General features: G+C 44.6%; 1 protein-coding gene across 2 annotated transcripts in view; it reads left to right on the forward strand.

Moving 5' to 3' along the window:
* SYT9 (synaptotagmin 9) overlaps nucleotides 1–20,916 on the forward strand; it is a 168,236-nt gene that overhangs the window by 107,742 nt on the left and 39,578 nt on the right. For both annotated transcript variants that reach the window (XM_036325265.1, XM_036325264.1), the window contains exons 4-5: nucleotides 17,330–17,450; nucleotides 19,714–19,885. In XM_036325265.1, the coding sequence (XP_036181158.1) occupies nucleotides 17,330–17,450; nucleotides 19,714–19,885 (293 nt within the window). The remainder of the gene's footprint in view (nucleotides 1–17,329; nucleotides 17,451–19,713; nucleotides 19,886–20,916) is intronic.

Here is a 20,916-nt window from a genome sequence, read left to right on the forward strand (position 1 = left end):
GTTCTAAGGATGCTCTGATATTCCCAAATGAGAACAAATTTTCCTTTCCAATTACTTCTTTTTTTTTTTCTATTGAGAATTGATGGATCTATAAAAAGTCTTTTCAGAATAGATTATTTACATTCAAATTAAATATTAAAGCCTTTTCTGTGGCCCTTTAACTTACGAAATCTGCTGTCTTTGTTTTCACCAAGGACACTCTTTCTCTAGACATAGGGGAAAAGGGGGCATTGAAAGGTCATCTGTGAATCTCTATTTATCTATTAGGGAAGCGTGTTAAGAAAGAATAAGAAGGTTCAGGAGGACCTCAGTACTCAAACTCCCTATGTGAAGTGCATCAGGGCTGGGAATTCACCTCCTTTTCCCCATGCCCTTAACGGAATGGAAGTAATAAGGAAAGCATAGGGAGTTAAAAATAGTTCCCACTGATTGGGGAATTAGATGTGTTAGAAAAATAAAAGGACACATGGTCCTGGGATGCTGAGTTAAGCATTGTGTCAGTAGCCCTAATCGTTTCTGACCTTCCAGGCTCCAGATCTTCCCCTGAAATACAGTTGCCCAGTCCACCAAGTTCTGTCTCCTAAATCACACTTCCGACGACACGATTGCTTTGTTCCAAAGCTTTGTCTCCTCCTGCCCACAGGGAAATTGCAGGATATTAGGGCTGGGACAGGCTTGACTTGATACTCAATTCTTCTCTAAAGCAGAGAAACCTACCAAACACACAGGGAACTGATCGCCCTCAGAGACAGACTATGGTGTGGGACTGGGAAAGAGAAGACTATTCTAAATCTTCTGTGGCTTCCACTTGTTGGTTCTCATTCTTATCCTTGGAACCACTGAGAACAAGGTTCGTCCCTCCTCGGGGTGACACCACTCCAGGTATGTGCTGACAAGAACCTTGTCTTTCTTGCATCTTTTCCAGAAAGCTTTCAGCTTTCCTCTGCTCCTCGTTCACCCCACCCCTCTCGCATGGTAGTTGCTGGTCTCTAAAATGAGGATGCTCAGGGCAAGATTCATGTTTTGGGTGTGTTGTGGCTGCTGTACACCCTCCCTCTCTAGACTATACCCCTATTGATGTAGCTTAAAGCAAAATTAGTTTCTGGTGGCTGTATCACATTTTGATTCAAAATACGCTTGAGCCATAAGCCTTTTATTTTCACACCTATTAGGTTACATCTTCTTAAGAGGTTGCAGCTACTTCAGAGGTTGCATCATTGACTTTTTAGGCCCTCAAATAATTTATCTTGATGAATTTATATTGTTAGGCTTTATCCACGTCACCTTCCTGTCACGCTTTTGATGAATCTTGATTCTGGATTCCAGTGTACTTATTCTACCTATTGTGTCATACCCAAATTTTATGTCTTCTTCTAAGTTATTGATAAAATCACAGAACTGGATAACACCCAACCACCCTTTAGTTACAATTGTCCAACTGAATATGGATTCACAGCATTTTGCTGTCATTCAGCCTCAATTGACCCAGATCCTCTACAAGGTGGTCAGATGCTGTGCTGAGGTCCACATTGACTGTGTCTACAAAAGGACTCAGATGTGTGAGTCAGAGCGCCCAAATCAAAAAAAAACAAAAACAAAGTGTGTGAGTCTAATAATATCACCTGTTTGTAATGAAGCCATAAAAAACTCAGTGATATTTTTTAGGGCCTCCAAAACCGTACTTTTAAAGTAATTGATCTTGGGGGATGGGAGTGGGTCAATGGGGGAAAAAGGAGACACATGTAATGCTTTCAACAATAAAGAATTTAATTTTTTTAAAAGCATAATTATAAAAAAATAAAAACATAATCGATTTTGATAACATGTCTGAGAAAGCACTGAGCATAATTTCCCAGGAAGAGGCTCAGCTCATAACTCTGGGTCCATGGTTTCCATCTCTGCCAGTTAGGGCTCCGGCCACTGTCTGTGGTGAAGCTCTGTCTAGATGGTCAGTTCCTTGGGGTGCAAGCCAGTCTCCAAGCTCTCCCTTTACCCCCCAGTGCTGAGAACAGCTGAGCACCTAGTAAGCCCAAAGTGATATTTATCATTCTTCTTACCATTGAATTCTTGTTTGTGTTATTGTTATTGTTATTATCTATCCTATCTGCCATTGCAGCTCTGGGACACAGCTGGTTTCCTGGTCGGTGGAGATGTGACAGCCACCAGGTCATGCTCTAGAAGCCTCTGAGGGAACGATCCAGTCATGTGGGCATTAGGGGACTGCCACATCCTCTCCACGGGTGGAACCAGTCCTTTTCTGACGCTCTCTCTGTGTACCTACCAGTGCACTGGCCCAGAATGGGAATCCCACACTCAGAGGCATGTGGCGGTGCAGGCATGAGGCTGCGCAAGCAATCAGCAGAGGCTGCCTTCTCTCTGGAGCAGCTGTGAGCCATAGAGAATCATGTGCAATGAGCACATCATAGCAGCCATCTGCCTCACGGATTCACTTCTCCTTTTGCTTTAGCTGTTCTGTAGTAGTTCATGTGAGAGAGGTGATGGTATCTTGGAATAGGGTAGCCCTATAGAGAAAAAGAAATCTGGACAGAATCTAGATGTTTCTGGAGAGAGAAATAACATGACTTGCAGCTGTGGGAGGGTGACAGACGAGGAGGGATGAAGATATGATGACTACCAGATTTTGAGCTTCAGTCTTTGGCAGGATGTTTTTATCAAACTGAGATGATGAAGACTTGGGTAGGAAGGATGGGTGGTAGGGGATGGAATCAGCTTCATTTTTGAAATAGTAAGATTGAGATGCCTGTTAGGCAATTTGGATGTATGAGTCTATAATGCAGGGGAGAGATTGGGATGGAGATGTAAGTGTTGGCGTCATACATACATCAGTGGTGTTTTAAACCAGGGAACTGGATAAGATCAGATAAGATATTGACGTGAATGTTTTTTAGTCCACCACAAAGTGCTTTACACACTTGTGATGCTATTCTCCTGCCAGTTCCCAGCTGAACATATCATTAGTCAAAGCAAATAATTTCTATTGTAGGGGCAGTCCTATGGAATCAGACCTAGAACAATCTGAGGGAGCAACTCAGAGAAGAAAAAGGCGTGGGCTGATCATAGCCCTCTCTCCACACCCTGTGAGGGCTGCTGGGTTCACGCATGCCCCAGCACCAGCTCAGAAAGTGTCATCCTCCAGGCACACTTCCAGTGCAATTAATCACGTTAATATCTATAAATAAAGTGCCATCAACAGTTACTTTAACAGTGCATGCCAATTACTGGTAAGCTCTGTCGCTGAAAATGGGTGTTTTTGCCAATTTTGTCATGTCTGGGGCAAGTATTAGGAATACAGTTGGAGTTTCTGAGAAAATAGAATGATCAAATCGTTAACAGCTTCCATGTTACAGGTAGGCCAAGTGTGGGCCAGCGGTGTGATTATTACAGGTGAGGATCAATGACACTTGAGAGAAAGATTGCAACTCATATTTCCTCTCCACTTGCTAAATAACGATTTTTTTTTTTCTGCTGTATCTCACAGGGTTTTGTTTTTGAAAGAGACTTTGTAATAACAGGATTTCTCGGTGAGTTGACAGTACTGAAGATTGGGGGTGGTAGTGACCAGATGTCCCATTGTGTGGTGGTGGCTCACTGGAAATTTGATCCAAAAGCCCCAAGAAGCTGGGATATTGAGGCTGCAGCAAATATCCAAGGACCCTTGCACCCCCTGCATTTGCATATAAATTCGTTAAATTAAAAAATATTGACTGACATAGTCTTGTGTCAGCCACCGGGAGAGGTGGATATGTGGGACTTGGACGTGAAGAGTACACAGACCAGTGAGGCTGAGAAACATGTAATCAAATGCATTAGTCATAATAGATACCGCATATTTGGTAGTTACTGCACACATATGTTTTCTCATTTAATTTTTAAAATAACTCTATGCTTTAGATATTATTTCCAGTTTCCAAATTAGGAAGCAGAACAGAGAAACTGAGAAGTTACGGAGTTTATCTAAGATTGCGTCATAGTAAGTGAGGAGCTAAGACTTGAACTCAGTTTTGATGAGTTTCACTTTATGTGTAGGCTTCAGGGCCTTAAAATACCAATTAAATCATCATCCTGCTTATACCCAACCTCAATTACCACCCATCAGAAGCAAATACTTTCAACTACTTTGACTGTTGGTGGGAAAGCAGATGGGTGCAGCCACTGTGGAAAACAGCATGGTGGTTCCTCAAAAAATAAAAAAATGAAACTGCTTTATGACCCAGCGATTCCACTTCTGGATATATAGCCAAAGAAACCTCCATATATTTTTTAAATGCTTTATTTTTAGTGTTAGGTTTCTATTGAATTTTATTGTGGAAGATGAGGATTTAGCTCACAAGTTCGCTACACATACTTCCCTCCCCCATCTTCTCAAAAGTTATGTCACAAATTTGTGGAGATAATGATTCATGTCTATATCATTATTGCGTAAACTTCGTTTAGAGCTGAACCATGTAGTGTGCTGTGATTGCACTGTCTCTTTCCCCCCAGGAGTTGGTGTTTGTATCTCTAGCCTGGCTCTTTCTGCTGATCTTTGTACTCCTATCTACTTGGCTACCTGACTTCCCCATTTTGATCTCACATTTAATGGACCCAAAACTGAGTTCCTGATCTCTCCCGTGGCCCCTTCCATTTAGAAATGAAGGTTAATGGCAATTCTACCTTTCCATGAACTCAGGCCAAAAATACTGGAATCTTTCTTGGTTCCTCTCTTTCTGTCATTTAATCTATTAGAAAATCCTGTTTTATCTTCAAAATTGGATGACTTCTCACTATCTCTCCTGCTTTCTCTGGACCAAGTCACCTCAACCTGTCAACAGGTTCATTGCACCAGTCTCCTAACTGATGGCTCTGCTTCTGCCCTGTCCCCTCAGACTGTTCTCAACAGAACAGCTCAGGCGATCCTATTAAGTAAAGTCCCACTGTGCTACTTTCCTACTTCAGTCCTTTTAATGGCTTCCATTCCCGCTCAGAGCATAAGCCAAAATCCTTCGATAACCTACATAACCTGGTCTCCCACCTCATTATTTTTACCCTCTCTCTTTTCCACTATCTCCTTTCCCTTCCTCAGACATAGCCGCTCCCTCCCACCGCAGGCGTCCGCACTTGCTCCTTGGTCTGTGTGGAGTCTTCCCCAGGAGCTGCATGACTAGCCTCCTCACCTCTTTTCTCCAGGCCCTCACTCGAAAGGCACTCTCTTGTGAAGCCTTCCCTTTAACATTTTATTTAACCCCTCAACACTGCTTAACCCCTTTCTCTACTTCCCCCCTCCCATTTCATTATACATGTGTGTTATATATGTATATATGTATAATTGATTTTATGAATTTATCTTGGTTTTATCTGCCATGTGTCGATGTGTGTGTTCATGCAGCTATCACTAATTCATCCCAAACTCTCTCACGTGGTAGTCTCTTGTAACTATATCACGTTTCATTTCTTTCTGTAGAGGACAGCTTTCTAGAGCAGAGAGCAGGGAGTGGTGTGGAGAAGCAAATGAAGAAAACCAATGCATCAGACAAATGTTCATATGCACATGAGCCCATTCCAGATATCTGTATGCAACTCCATTGTTTTATTTGACTTGCACAAATGCTGCACTAGTCCATTCCATTCCGGACACTAATTGCACAGCAATTCTAATAAATCTTCCTATCCAGGAAAGTAAGGTCTCCCAATTTGTTCTTCTTCAAGAGAATCTTGACTGGTCTTGGCACTTTGCATGTCCAAATACAATTTAGGATCCATTTGTCAAGTTGTAATGTGATTGGAATTTAGCCTGTATATCTGTTTGGAGGATATCTTTATAATATTGAGCCTCCCATTTTATGAACATGGTATATCTCTTCATTTATATAGAACTTCCTTAACTTTACTCAATAATCCTTTATTATTTTCTGTAAAGGAATATTGGCTATTTTGGGGTAAATTTACTCCAAGATACTTGATGTTTTTGATGCTATTTTAAGTGAGTTTTTGGTTCTATTTTTATTTTTTACCTTTATTTCCTAGTGTGGAAAAGTGAAATTTATTTTTGTTCACTGACCCCATATTCATCTATCTATAAATCATCAACAACCATGCTTATTAATTCCAATAATTTGTAGAGGTTTTATTTTTATTATTTCTTTACACATGTCATCTAACAATGACAGAAGGATTTTTTTACTCAACAGTTTATATCTTTTATTTCTTTTTATGCCTTATTTCACTATCTAGGGCTTCACATACAATGTAGAAGTAGTAATATGTCTTAATTTTAACATTAATTGAGAAGCTTTCCACATTTCACCATTATGTACACCATCACTTTAGCCTTCTTTTTAGATGCCCTCCATCAGATAAGTAATACCCCTTCCATGTCTGGTGTTTTAAAAGCTTTTAACATAAATAAATGCTTGATTTTAATCATAATTTTCTATTTTCATTTGATTATTCTTTTTATTTTGTTACCTTAGACAATTATGTTTTTAAATTTTTCATATGTTAATTCAACCTTATAAACTTGAGATAAAGCACATCTGTTAGTAACATATTATTATTTTGGGGGCTGTAGGACACCCAGATGCCCCAAGCCTGAGGCTGACGCTGCCAGGATCGTGGGAGGAGGAGACTTCACTGTCCTTTTTTTTATCTACTTAATTTATTTTGTCTTTGTCTTAATTTTTTAATAAAACTGTTGGCCTACTAATATATATATTTTTTTTCATGTTTTTCTGCGTTCAGTTTTCTAACATTTTGTTTTATTTTTTAATCTCAGTTCAAATATAATTGGTCTATAATTTTGCCTTTCTTATAATGTGCATTTCAGTGTTTAGTACCCAAAATATGATTGGGATGGCTTCAAAAAAATGAATTCGGGAATTTTCTCTATTTTTCTCTTTTCTGAAAGTGTTTGTGTAATGTTAAGCATTTATTTCTCATCTAAATATTTAATAGAATTCAGCAGTGAACCCAACTGGGCCTGAAATTTTCTTTATGGTGAGGTATATAATTACAGATTCAATTTTTTTAATGAGCCATAGAAATTCAGCCTTTAATTCCTCTTATATTGATTTTCTAAGTTTTGTGTTATAAAAAATTCATCCATTTTTGTCTGATTTTTAAAATATGTGGGTATAAAGGTATTTATAAAATCCTTTCTTTATAATTTTTAATGCTTTTTTTTTTAAGTAAAGATCTGTAGTGATGTTGCATTTGAATCATGACATAGTTATTTGTGCCTTTTCCCCTGCTTCCTCCTCTTTTCTTATCTGTCTTGAAAGAAGATGAGCAATTTTTATTAGCTTTTCAAAATCTAACTTTTGACTTTGTTGATTCTCTCTACATATATTTTTCTCTATTTCATTAGTTTCTCTTCTTATATGCATCATTTTCTTCCTTCTACTTTGGATTTAGTTTGTTCTTTTTCCAAGCTCTTAAGATAGATGCATGCTTTGATCACTGATAATCAGCCTTATTTTCTTGTTATACATTTAAAGCTAAAAATTTTCCTTAATCAGATTTTTAATTAATCTTTTAATCTTACTCTGCGTGTTTCTCCTTCGCTGTCACACTGCTGCCATGCCCACCATATTTGTGACACCAGACATGTGGAGGTCATTTCTCCCACAGGCAGTTCTGTGACACCAGTCGGGTGCCCTACAAAGTAAGTCAGTTCTGACACTATTTACCTGGAGAGGGTGTCAGATCCCACAGGTTAAGGGCTCATCCCACAAGACTGACTGCCTTTGCCCCCCACTTCAGATTCCAGTTGCAACTAGTAGGGCCCCAGGACACCCACAGCTTCTGACTTGGCGACACATCAGAGATTCTTATGACCTTCTCTCCCTTGGATTTGATTATTTGCTAGAAGAGCTCACAGAACTCAGGGAAACACTTACCAGTTTACCAGTTTATGAAAGGGTACGGATGAACAACCAGATGAAGAGAGACATGGGGTAGCTCTCCAAACCCAACATTGTGAAGGTTTTATGGAGGTTCCTTCATGTGGGCATGATCTATTATGAATGCTGCTTCTAGCCCCTCTCTAGAGAATGGGGGCGAGGGGTGCTGAAAATTCCAAGCTTCTAATCATGGCGTGATCTTTCTAGTGACCCATCTAGGCTCCATCTGGGAGCCCAGGCAGAGTCACCTCAATAGAACAAAACGATGCTCCTAGTGCTCTTATCACTTAGGAAATTACAAGGGTTTCAGGAACCCTGTGTCAGCAACAGGGACAAAGATCAAATGTGTATTTCTTATTATAAATCACGATATATAGCATTCTACATGTACTGAAATGTATTATTTTTATTATCATCTAATTCAGGATGTTTGTAATTTTCATTGTGATTTTTAACTTAGAGCCATGGTTTATTTGAAAGTGTTTATTTCTTAGTTTCCGAACATATAGAAACCTTCCAGTTATCTTTTTGTTATAGATTTACTAGAGGCCCGGTGCACAAAAATTTGTGCACTCAGGGGGGAGGGGGGTCACTCAGCCCGGCCTGTGCCCTCTCGCAGTCTGGGACCCCTCAAGAGATAACGACCTGCTGGCTTAGGCCTGCTCCCAGGTGGCAGAGGGCAGGCCCAATCCCTAGGTGCAGCCCCTGGTTGGGCTCAGAGCAGGGCCGATTGGGGAGTTGGGGCGCCGCCCCCTGTCATGCACAGAGCAGGGCGGATCGGGAGGTTGCGATGCCACCCTCAGTCACGCTCAGGGTAAGGCCAATTGGGGGTTTGGGGCACCGCCCCCTGTCACACTCAAGGCAGGGTCGATGGGGAGGTTGTGGCGCCACCCCCTGTCACGCACAGAGCAGGGTCAATCAGGGGGTTGGGGAGCTCCCCCCTGTCTCGCACAGAGCAGGGTGGATCAGGGGGTTGGGGCGCCACCCTCTATCACCCACAGAGCAGGGCCGATCAGGGGGTTGGGGCGCTGCCACTGTCACACTCAGGGCAGGGCCCATGGGGGGGGGGGAGTTGGGGCGCCACACCCTGTCACACACAGAGCCGCAGGGCGATCAGGGGGTTTGGGTGCTGCCCCCTGTCACGCTGATCCCGGTGCTGGGAGGCCTCGCTGCTCCGCTGATCCCGATGCTGGGAGGCATATTACCCTTTTATTATATACGATAGAGGCCTGGTGCACGTGTGGGGGCCGGCTGGTTTGCCCTGGAGGGTGTCCTGGATCAGGGTGGGGATCCCCACTGGGGTGCCTGGCCAGTCTGGGTGAGGGGCTGAGGGCTGTTTTCAGGCTGGCGGGTGACTGAAGCTCCCAACCGCTCCTTTTTTTCTTTATTTTTAAATTCTGGGCCAGCTTTAGCTCTGAGGCTTGTCTCCAGCTCTGAGGCCTCTGCTGCTGAAAGCAGGTGTCTGGTTTGTTTGGGTTCTATAATCGAAACACTGTTTCAACTCCAGCTCTGAGATCCCGGCTGGCTGAAAGCAGGTTTCTGGAGTTTGTTTAGATTCTATATTTGTAACAATGTTTCAAACTGCAAGCTCAGAGGCCGGCAGGGCAGGCAGGGAACATTGGAGTCCTCCGTCACTGAAGCAAGCAAGCCTCCTGTTCGCTTCAAGCTGCCTGGCTGCCAGCCGCCATTTGGCTGGCAGTTAATTTGCATATCACCCTGATTAGCCAATGGGAAGGGTAGCGGAGGTACGGCTAATTACCATGTTTGTCTTTTATTAGATAGGATAGTATGATTGCATGATGCTCCTCCCTCCTCCTAGCTAACATCTCTTCCAGGCTGTGTGGCTAGCTAGCCTCCATCCAGAACGTCACCCATGACGTCAACCATTGCTCTCTGCGTGAGAATGTGTAATGGTTGGGTACACACGCATATGAACCACAACCACTTCTCTCCTTTTCAGGCAGGAAACTGTGTGTGAAAAGGCAGGTGGAAATAAGGGTGTTGTGTGTATGCAGTACAGGGTTAAGTCAGCAAGCGTGAGGTGCTCAAACCCTGCATATCCCAAAGAAAGGCCTGGCCCTGGACTGATTCCTGCCAGATTGCCTCTAAACCAGTGGTTCTCAACCTTCCTAATGCCGCGACCCTTTAATACAGTTACTCATGTTGTGGTGACCACCAATTTCATTGTTACAAATTGAACGTAATTAAAACATAGTGATTAATCACAAAAACAATATGTAATTATATATGTGTTTTCCGATGGTCTTGGGCGACCCCTGTGAAAGGGTCGTTCGACCCCCAAAGGGGTCGTGACCCACAGGTTGAGAACCGCTGCTCTAAACCCTAACACACCCTGTTTGATAAGAGTTCCTTGTATAACAGACCTTAGCTACACCAGGTATTTTATGCTGACAGTGTGATTTGTAGTGAACTGTTTTGCTCACCCAGGGCCCTGGGCCCTGTGGCTTAACCTCTGATGAAGAGAATGAAGACTGACCAGTTAAGGGCAGTCATGTGGGCACTCCTTGCCACCTGCAGTCAGAACCTTGGATATCAAGGTTTATGTGAGCATCCCTAGTTGGCAGTGCTCCCCTTGTATTGTTACATGTCACTGCTAAGAGAAACAGTGCTGTCCGCGTGACTCCACTGGTGAGGACAGCCAAAGCTCATGCCTCGCTTCCCTTGGACCTCGCCCCGTGTGTCTTTTTTTTTTGCTGACTTCCATCTGTGTCCCTTTGCTGTAATAAACTGTAACCATAACAGCTTTTCTGTGTCCTGAGGTCCTTCTAGTGACTCATAAAATCTGAGGGTGGGCTTGGGGACCCCAATATCGTAGTAGAAAAATATTAAGGAGACTAGGGCATCAACAGCCTTTTGATAATGAGTCTCTTTACCTAATTTGTATAACCTTCTATAAAACCAAAGTTCAATAACTGTGGTGGTGTTAATATCATACAAATAGTATTAGAGAATAATTTATCAGAACTTCCAGTTAGATTCATCAGATGAAATAGATAAGACTGCCTCCACTCCCTCCTGAGGCTCCTCAAAAAATGATAGTAAAGGAACTACAAACAGCATAAGCAGTGGGAGATGTGCTTTGACCCTTTGTTTCCATCCTCTTAGCTAGTTAATATTAATAAAGGAAAGAAAGCAGAGGGCAAGCCAGACATTATGAACATGGTCATCTGGGCAGCTTAACCAGGAAGCTACTGCTTCACGCTCCCCAGGGAACCACTGGTCCATTTCCTGCAGATCCCTGGGAGAAGGGTTCAAACAAAGGGGGAGATGGGCACATGCACAGTGAAGTTGGGGTGACATAGGGAAGGTGCTAGCTGTCGGTCTAGCCTGGGAAAAGAATGGAGCCACTGCAAGTGCGCAAAATCTTGGAAAGTTAAAATCCCCAGACAAAGAGTTTCTTTTTTCTCTTGTGCTCTTGCTCCGCTCTTGTTCTGTCTTGCTTTGTGGCCCACACTAACCTGCGTGCTAGCCTCCATTGCCAGGTGGCCTTAAGTGTCCTGTGGACTCCACAGGAAGGATGTGGAATGGACTGTGCTTTTATGTGGAGCAGAAATTCTGGGCAGTAGCCTTAATCCTGGCCCTGCTGAAAACAAGGTTGGACTTCTTCCATGGTGAGACAGAGATGGGACCTTGGAGGGGAGCCCTCTTAATGTCACATCATCAATAAAGGGCCTCAGGAAACTCTTTTCCTCGAGGCACCCCAAGAACTCCACTGCTACCAACAACACCTTCAGTTATAAATATAGACCATTAGGGATGTCCTAATAGGAAAACCAACTTCATGAAAGAGAAAGTCCAAAATAAGTAGATCGCTGGAGAAAAGGAGATTAAAGCCACGAGAAAGAATTCTACCTGACATCGATCACTGAGGACCAAGCGACATCAGTGAGAACAAGATATCTAAATACCTTTTAGGGAAATTTCAGAAGCGACAACTACAAAGTAAAAGTACAAAGAAACAATCTTAAAACCTCCCTGATTGAAAAAAAAAAAAATCTACAAAAGAATGGCATTAAACACCCCAGCTGGAAGTACTAGGACACATTGTGACAATATAAAATGATTCTAAGATAAAATTATTTGAGCCTAAATTCCATGCCAACTTTCTTTTAAGTATTGGAGTGCAATAAAGATTGTTTTAGCTCCCTGTGAACCCTGGGAAAAAAGGTACTCAAGGACATACTCAAGCAAAATGAAGATTGTATCTAAAAAGCAGGGATGATGTGAGTTTTAAGAAACTGCAGTGAGCCAAGAAATGAGAATATTTTAACCATACTTTACATGTTTGTTAATAATTTGGCAGGGAAACATAATGGAATAGTGAGAAACGACATTTGAAAAGACAAAAGCATGATAAATAATAAATTAAATTATAGGAAGAAAAAGATTTGGATACAAAATTAACAAGCTTGAGTTAATAGACATATAAAAATGTACCCCTGCCCAGCCAGTGTTGCTCAGTGGTTAAGCATTGACCCATGAACCAGGAGGTCATGGTTTGATTCCTGGTCAGGGCACATGCCTGGTTTATTTGCTCAATCCCAAGTAGGGGGCATGCAGGAGGCAGCTGATCAATGATTCTCATCATTGATGTTTCTATCTCTCTCTCCCTCTCCCTGCCAATAAAAAAATTTGTCACCTACAAATAGAGAATACCCATTATTTTTATTAGTAGATACATTGGGATAGAATAGGATAGAATAAGATAATTCTAAACTCAAAACTAGAAAACAAAAATATAGTCCTCTGCAAAATCTGTCTTCTCACAATTTCTAAACCCCTATTAATTTATATAAAATGAAATTAACCAATGTTAAGTGTGTAAGTTTTGTCACATGTGTAGTCATGTAACCAGAACTATAACCATGACATAGAATGGATATATCACCGCCAAAGGTTTCCTAATGCTCTGTAACAGTCAGTCTCCTCTGCCCAGTCCTGGTTCCTAGCACCCACTGATCACTTTCTGGCACTGAAAATTTGCTTTTCCTAGAATTTCATACAATATGTTGTCTTTTGTGTGTGACTTCTTTCACTGAGTACAATACTTTTGATATTTTTCATGTTTTTTCTTATATTGGCAGTTTGTTTCATTTGGTTGCTGATTAGTATTCTATTGTAGGGATATGCCACATTTTGTTTATCCATTCACCATTGAATGCTACATTTGGGTTTCTTTTCACTTTGGGCTCAAAAAAATTGCATACCAGTATTTGGATGGATGGATGGATTTTATTTCACTTGGGTGAATAACTAGGTATGGGATTTATGGGTCATTTAGCAAGTGTATGTGTATCTTCAAGGGAAATTGCCAAACTATTTTTTCAAATAGTTGACATGTTGCCTTTTCAGGAGCAAGCATATCAGAGGATCAGTCGCTTGGCATCTTGGGTAACAGTCGTTCATGTTAACTAGTCTAGTGGGTGTGTAGTTTCTCACTGAGGTTTAGTGTAATTTGGATGAAGTGTCTGTTCCGATCTTTTGCCCATATTTTTGTCAGGTTGTTTCGCTGAGTTGTAGGAGTTCTTTATATAGTCCGGATAGAAGTCCTTTATTAGCTCTATTGTTTGCAAGTATGATCCTTCAACCTAACATAAAGTTATATTATGCTGCTTGTACTGTATATAGTGCAAGAACCTTACAACAGTTCTGGTTTCCTATCTTCCCAGGGAATAACCCCAATAGAATGAGAATTTCTCAATATTGACTTTCCAGTATCAGGGAGGACTCTACATGGCCTTGCTTGGGTTACATAACTCATACCTGAACAAGCGACAGTGGACAGTGACGTGAACATTTTGGTACACGTGAATTCCTGCAGCAGCCCTCCTACAACTTCACCAAATCGAGGAAGAGCTCACCAGAAGAATCCAGCAAGAGGAATGCAAGAGTATCCTAGTTAGATAAACACTAGAGCAGTCATAGGCCATCACAGGCAAATATATCACAGAACGAGTTTACAGATTGGCAGGTAGAGAATTCATGCACACTTGCTGTAAATTCCCAGGATACTAGTATCTTGCCAACCACACTATCCTTGGCCACACAAAGCAAGAGCGCACGAAGCATTTCTCTGTATGACATTTTCCTTCCCCTTGTACCCCCCAGGGCACTCGGCTACCAGTGACACTTCTGCCATTTGGTTCCTGTCAAGCTAAAAAGAAGCCAAATACCCCACCACCCTTTTAGGTGTGACTTTTATCAGCATTCTGAAAAAGAATTTTACGAACAATATAAGCACTTCTGTATAATGCAGTTTCTCAGCCTTGAGACCAGAGCATTCCTTATAGAGAAGGGCTGCCCTGTACATTACAGAATGTTTAGCAGCATCCCTGAACTCTACCCACTGGATGTCAGTAAGATACCCACCTCCCCAGTTTTGGCAATTAAAATTTTCTCCGGGTAGTAGAAATTGCCTCCTGGTTGAGAAGCACTAGTTTAAGGGAATGTGTACAAATATAAGGATCTATAGGCTCTTTTTTTTCTTTTTATTGAATTTATTGGGGTGACACTGGTTAACAAAATTACAAAGGTTTCCAGTGCACAATTCTACAACATATCAAGAAAAAACTACAGGTTCTGAGCTCAAATTAGCATCAGCTGATGGGGAGAAAGCAGAGTTAGCATTAGGTGCCATCAACTCCTGCTCCATATCCCAGCAAACCCATCTCTCATCAAGGGACCATGTCTGTTTTTCAGTGCTGCAAATACAGCTCGCAGCACCTGGCAAAAAGCAGTGCTGGACAACCACAACTGCAGCAAATGTTAAAAGAATAAGTGAGCGGCCCTGGTTAGAGTGTCAGCCCACAGACCAAAGGGTCGAGGGTTCGATTCCCAGCCAAGGGCACGTACCTCGATTGCAGGTTTGATCCCCAGCCCCAGTCGGGGTGTATACAGGAGGTAGCCAATCGATGTGTGTCTCTCTCTCCCCTTCTCTTCCTCCCTTCTACTCTCTTGGAAAAGAAGGAAAGAAAGAAAAATATGGATGATTATTCACAGTGTTACTCTGGGGAAAGGAGTGACATAGGTGGTATATACATAAAAGGGGATGTTTTACTTTAAAACTTCTATATTTGAACTTTATCGTTTTCACTCTCATAACAAATTTTTAATGATTATTTTAAAGCGTTTGGAAATCAAAGCAAGCATTTTCTCTTTGATAACTGTTTCTTTCATTTGCAGGGTTGTTTTGTTTGTTTGCTTGTTAAGTACATATGTGGACACCAGCCCTAGTTCACATTCTGAAGTAACATCAAGTCCAAAGCTATGATTTTTTTTTTCTTTTAACTCATGAGCAGACAGTCATGTAATATAAATATTTGTGAATGAGGTTTATGTTGGGAAAAAAATGTACTTGGCACAATAGTAGCCCGACACGTCACATTCAGTTTTGTGCACTGGCCTGGAGAGTGTCACGTCTCGAACCCTACAGAGCGAGTGCAGTGTGGCCCTTGGGAATCATATGCTGAAAAGACGGATGGTGATGAAGCTTCATGGGGTGATTTTGGTCCCTCCTGTTTTACTCTGTCCAACCAAGATGTTCTGGGCAGATGAGAGGAGAGGAGGGGTGAGCTGGGTGCCGGGAAGCCCTCTGAGGGAGAACAGGTGTCTGGGTCTTTCTACTTGAGGCAGACAGAGGGCCAAGGATCAGGCCAGGGAGTGAGGAAGGAAAAAGATAATTTGTGGCGACAGCCGTTGCTTCTCTTTCTCCTGTGCCACAGCAGGACGCTGGGTCAGACCCTCTATCTGTGGTCAGACGTTCCTCCTGCAGATCACCCACACCTGCCCCTTGCCCCCCCCCCGCCCCCCATCCTGTGTAATCCTCGTCTCCTCCCCTCACCTCCAGCCCAGAGGGCAAGGCCCAGCCACCTGGGTCTCTTGAGGTCAGGGTTCCAGGAATCAGGCGCGCCTGGCTTGCAAGGTGAGGTCATTTGTTTACTCGAGGCAGGCAATGCAGGGAGATACAAAGCAATCCATCTGCCTTAGCCACCAAATAGATTCCCTCCACCTTCCTCCAGCAGAAGCCATCAGGCAGGGAGGCCGGGCTGGCCACGGTGACCTTTCAGAGCTGAATCTATGCTTCTAAAAATAGCAGCATCCTTGGAGAATGGAGAGGGGGAGGGGAGGCTGTGGACGTTGAGCAGGAACTGGACTCCCCAGAGCATTGTCGGAATGAAACTGTATTAATCAGACACACGCACCCAGCTCAGTAACCTCAGGTGTCACAAATTGAAACTAAATGAACTGGCTTCGTTCTTCTCCTTTCTGGTTACACTCTCCCTGGACTAAGACGGAGAAAGAGAAGCATGTCTCCTGCCTTATTTGAATGGCTGTGTACTGCCGAGGAGATGTCTTCCCCAGCAGAGAGGAAAGGGGGCTCCTGAGGGGCACAGGAGAGGGCCTGCACCCACCACCGCGAAGTGGGAGACCCCAGGCGGCGGTAGGGACCTGGGGGCCTGGGTCCCAGCCATCTCTGCCTGCACGGAGACCGCCCGGGGCTCTGTCTGAAGCTGGGTGTCCAGGACTGTGATGTGTGGGGTTGCTGGGTGCCCCTCTCAGGCTTTTGCGGGATCCTTCTCCAGAGCCACGTGGGGACTAGATGTTTCCAAGATCCAGTGGAGCCGTGTGCTGGTCTCACAGGTTGTGTGAGACCAGGCTGCGTGCAGTGCTCTGGTGGGTGGAGGTGCGTGTGTGTTTGTTTCAGGGTATGGGGTGTTTGCAGGAGTTTATGGGGGTATTGTGGCAAACTGTTTGGGGCAGGGGCTGTGAAGAGGCATGTGTGGGTCAAGGTTGCATACAGACAGTGGGCCTGTGTGGTGCCCGTGGGAAGAACTTGGGGGAGGCCATGTGGGAAACGAGGTAGGGGAGCCTCTGAGGGACCTGTGGGGACCAGTTTGAGGCCACGTGGGGCCGGGCGGGGACGTGTGAAGCTGGGTGGGGCTGTGTGCAGAGCGCATCTATGTGAAGGCTGTGATGAGGGCTGCACAGTAAGGCGGCTCCTCTTTGTATAGCATCATTTGTTGGCTCTGTGTGGATTGTGATGGGGATCTGAATGGACCCACACAGGGGACTCCGTGGGGAATAGTTAAGGCTCTGGGGGCTTCGGCTCTGGGGGCTACTTTCAGGGTCACCGGTATGAGGCCGTGCAGGGCTGCACGAGGGTGGCAGAGGCCCTGGGTAGCCTCCCAGCTTTGCCATCTAAAGGTGGGCTGGGCTTCCTTAGGGCAAGGGGCTCCCGAGTGCAGGCGTTTACTCTTCTCCATGTGACTGGCGTGGAGCTGAGAGGCACCAGGGATCCCAAGATGAGGGGAGGGAGCAGGGCTGACCCTCCAGGTGCCACCTTGCAGCTGGCCCTCTGCACACCAGCCTGGAGGCACTTCCTAACACTTCTGTGTGCGCTTTCTCAACAGGACAATGTGGATCTTGGCGAGCTGATGTTTTCCCTCTGCTACCTTCCCACTGCTGGCAGGCTGACCATCACTGTTATAAAAGCAAGGAATTTAAAGGCGATGGACATAACAGGAGCATCAGGTGGGACAGTGTCTAACTCGAGCTTTCTCATGCAGTTCTTGTGTAGGATCTTATGAAGTTTCTGGTAAAGTAATAAACACATGGACTGTGGGACCAAACTACCTAGGTGTAAGCCTTGTTTTAGATCAGGGGTGGGCAAACTTTTTGACTCGAGGGCCACAATGGGTTCTTAAACTGGACCGGAGGGCCGGAACAAAAGCATGGGTGGAGTGTTTGTGTGAACTAATATAAATTCAAAGTAAACATCATTACATAAAAGGGTACGGTCTTTTTTTTTTTTTTTAGTTTTATTCATTTCAAAGGCCTGAGGGCTGTAGTTTGCCCACAGCTGTTTTAGACTGAATAGCTGTGTGACCTTGGGCAAGTCCCTTAATCTCTCTGGGCTTCAGATTCCCCATCTGTAAAAGAACAGTAATAATAGTAACTGAGTCATTGGGTTATTATAAGATTACATGAGTTCCTTCATATAAAGTCACAAGAACATGCCTGGCACATACTAAATGCTACCTATCCTCATATTATTATTCTCTCTTAAGTCTTCTTCACCATAATTGTGAATGAGGCCCACAATTTACATATGATGATATAGCTTATCTAATTGAGTCTTTCCTCAGTATAAGCAATTACCATCTCAAGCTTACTGAAGATTGAAGAATCCTATCCTATATAATCAAAGGCTAACATGCAAATCGACTGAATGGTGGAATGACTGGTTGCTATGATGCGCACTGATCACCAGAGGGCAGGCTCTCGACACAGGAGCTGCCTCTGGTGGTCAGTGTGCTCCCAAAGGGGGAGTGCCGCTCAGCGATAAGTCCTGAGCTGGGCTTATGACTGGCGAGCGCAGCGGCAGTGGCCGAAGCCTCTCCCACCTCTGTGGCAGTGCCAAGGATATCCGACTAAGGGCTTAGGCCCGTTCCTGCAGGCCTAAGCCATCAGTCAAACATCCCCCGAGGGCTCCCAGACTGCGAGAGGGTGCAGGCTGGGCTGAAGGAACCCGCCCCCGTCCCCAGCCTGGTGCACGAATTTCGTGCACTGGACCTCTAGTATGCTTATAAAAGGCTCATTAGTGAACTATGCAGTTTTTGTTTTTCCAGGGAATCAAACATGTAGCTTAACTTCTAAACCCTAAAAAACAAGCCGCGCATGCAGTTCCTAACATACAAAATCACAAGCAACCTTTGCAGGGGATCCTAAAATGTGGTCATAAAATACCCCGTCCACCAGCTGTTGGCCGCTGAAATCAAAGGACATCAGATGCAACACATTCCGCTTCCTATACTCCAGGGCTTTTACCAGCAGAAAAAAGATGGGGCCCTCCTGGCTCTCACAGTCCCTCCTGGGCAGTGTATGGGAGTCAGGGCAGCACACTGTTATGCAGGTGAAGGGACACAAGCTCCCCACTGAGCAGGAGGGCAGTGAGGTGGAACCAGGCAAGTCCCCCCTGCGGCAGAGACCAGCCTTGTCACCTGTCACCCCCTCCCAGCGTGCACCCCAAGCCAGCCTGTGTCCTCTCTCCCGGACGCGCTGAACTGCTTCGCCCTTTGCAACCCAACTGCAGGCAGCTCTGAGGGCTCAAGGCCCCTGCACTCAGGGAATCAAACCCCGATACTCCTCTCGTCCCCTAGGAATTCAGCCCCTCCCTTTCCCAAAGACCTGATGTTTAGGAAAACATTGTCTGAGTGGCTGCGTCCAGCCCACAGCCCTTTCTCCACACCTTGAAGGTGCCTTTGCGTTTCTCTTCCTGTCACAGCCAGGCAGGTCTGAGTTCTTCCTGGAACGGTTTCTCATCTGGTAACATGTTTTTTCACACTATTTTTAAATTCTATGTATTTTTGAGGAAACCAGGTCCTGTGCTTTTTTGTGAATGAGTGGCTTACTTATGCTCACTCTAGTCCAGCCGTGGGCAAACTACGGCCCGCGGGCCGGATCCAGCCCGTTTGAAATGAATAAAACTAAAAAAAAAAAAGATCGTACCCTTTTATGTAATGATGTTTACTTTGAATTTATGTTAGTTCACACAAACACTCCATCCATGCTTTTGTTCCGGCCCTCCGGTCCAGTTTAAGAACCCATTGTGGCCCTCGAGTCAAAACGTTTGCCCACCCCTGCCACTGCCTAGGCATGGTTTTAGTGAAACTCCTCAAGCTCCAGTCCACAGGCAGGGAAAGCACACACGGTCTGTGAAACCCCACAGTGAGGAGGCTGCTGGCCTGCACCCGCATCTGTCCTCACAGACCCCTGCTTCTCGTGGTCTCCACAGATCCCTACGTGAAAGTCTCCATGATGTGTGACGGCAGGCGGCTGAAGAAGAGGAAAACGTCCACCAAGAGGAACACCCTGAATCCTGTTTACAACGAAGCCATAGTCTTTGACGTCCCCCCCGAGAGCATTGACCAAATCCACTTGTCCATAGCGGTCATGGACTACGACCGGTGAGATACCTGGGACTCTCTCAGGGCAGGTCCGCTGTGTCCAGGGCAAGGAGGGCAGGGGGGCGGGGGTAGCCCAGCTTCTTAGCTGGTCCCTGGGCAGTAGGAGATGAAGCAAGTGAGCAGCACGTGGAAAGGTGACAGACAAGGAGTCCGAACCACGCTGTCGAGTCAGGTTATGAAAGTGCCTCTTAGCAACCCCATTCTTTCCTTCCCCTTTTTGAAAACCTTTCTCCTTCTCCATCCTCCTCTACCCCCACCTCTTCCCCACTGCATCCCCGAGAACCTCAGCTTGGAGAACTGTGGCCCCAGAGGTCCATCATCTCTCGGGGTCCTGCCTGGCCTGCAGGGAAAGCTCCCACTCAGAGCAGCAGAGTGATTGCTTTAGCCAGACCCTCAACATTTCCGAATACATAACTTCGTTATTTTTTTCCCTTCTCCCGATGTGTTCAATAAAGATCATTTCCATCCACTTAAGTCTGAAAGCAAACACAGAAATGTTCCCTTGAAAATGCTAGCATCAGTATGGATGACAGGGCACATTAAAATGTATAAGATGCTCGACTTTCTAATTAATACAGCACAGAAAAGATATTTATAGCCTACATTGTAGCCAATTGTGTATTTAAAGGACAGATTTGAAAAAAACAGTCACTTTAATATGCAAAGAAAGCACCCATAGGGAATTATATATGTTAAACCAGTCATTAGACTGAAATGAAAAGTCTCTTTTTAATTGGAAACCTCCCACGTGGTCCTGGTACAATTATGAAAAAAAAAGTCACTCTGACTTCTAATACAATGTTCCAAATACTGTTTGTAGCTAAGCTGTTTCCAACAGACCCCTGAAACGTCAGCAGAGCAGCCCCAGCGCCCTGAACGCTCCCTCCAGCAGATGCCTGGGGGAAGCATAACCTCTTCCAACCCAGGGCACACGGGTGGCTGAGCTGCCATGGGTGTGCCAGCCCACGCTGGACGGGAGACCCCCCTCCTGCCTCCTCTGGATGACACACAACCCCAGGAGTGTCAGGCCA

This window comes from Myotis myotis, unplaced genomic scaffold (assembly GCF_014108235.1).
Source record: "Myotis myotis isolate mMyoMyo1 unplaced genomic scaffold, mMyoMyo1.p scaffold_m19_p_10, whole genome shotgun sequence".
Lineage (NCBI taxonomy): Eukaryota > Metazoa > Chordata > Mammalia > Chiroptera > Vespertilionidae > Myotis > Myotis myotis.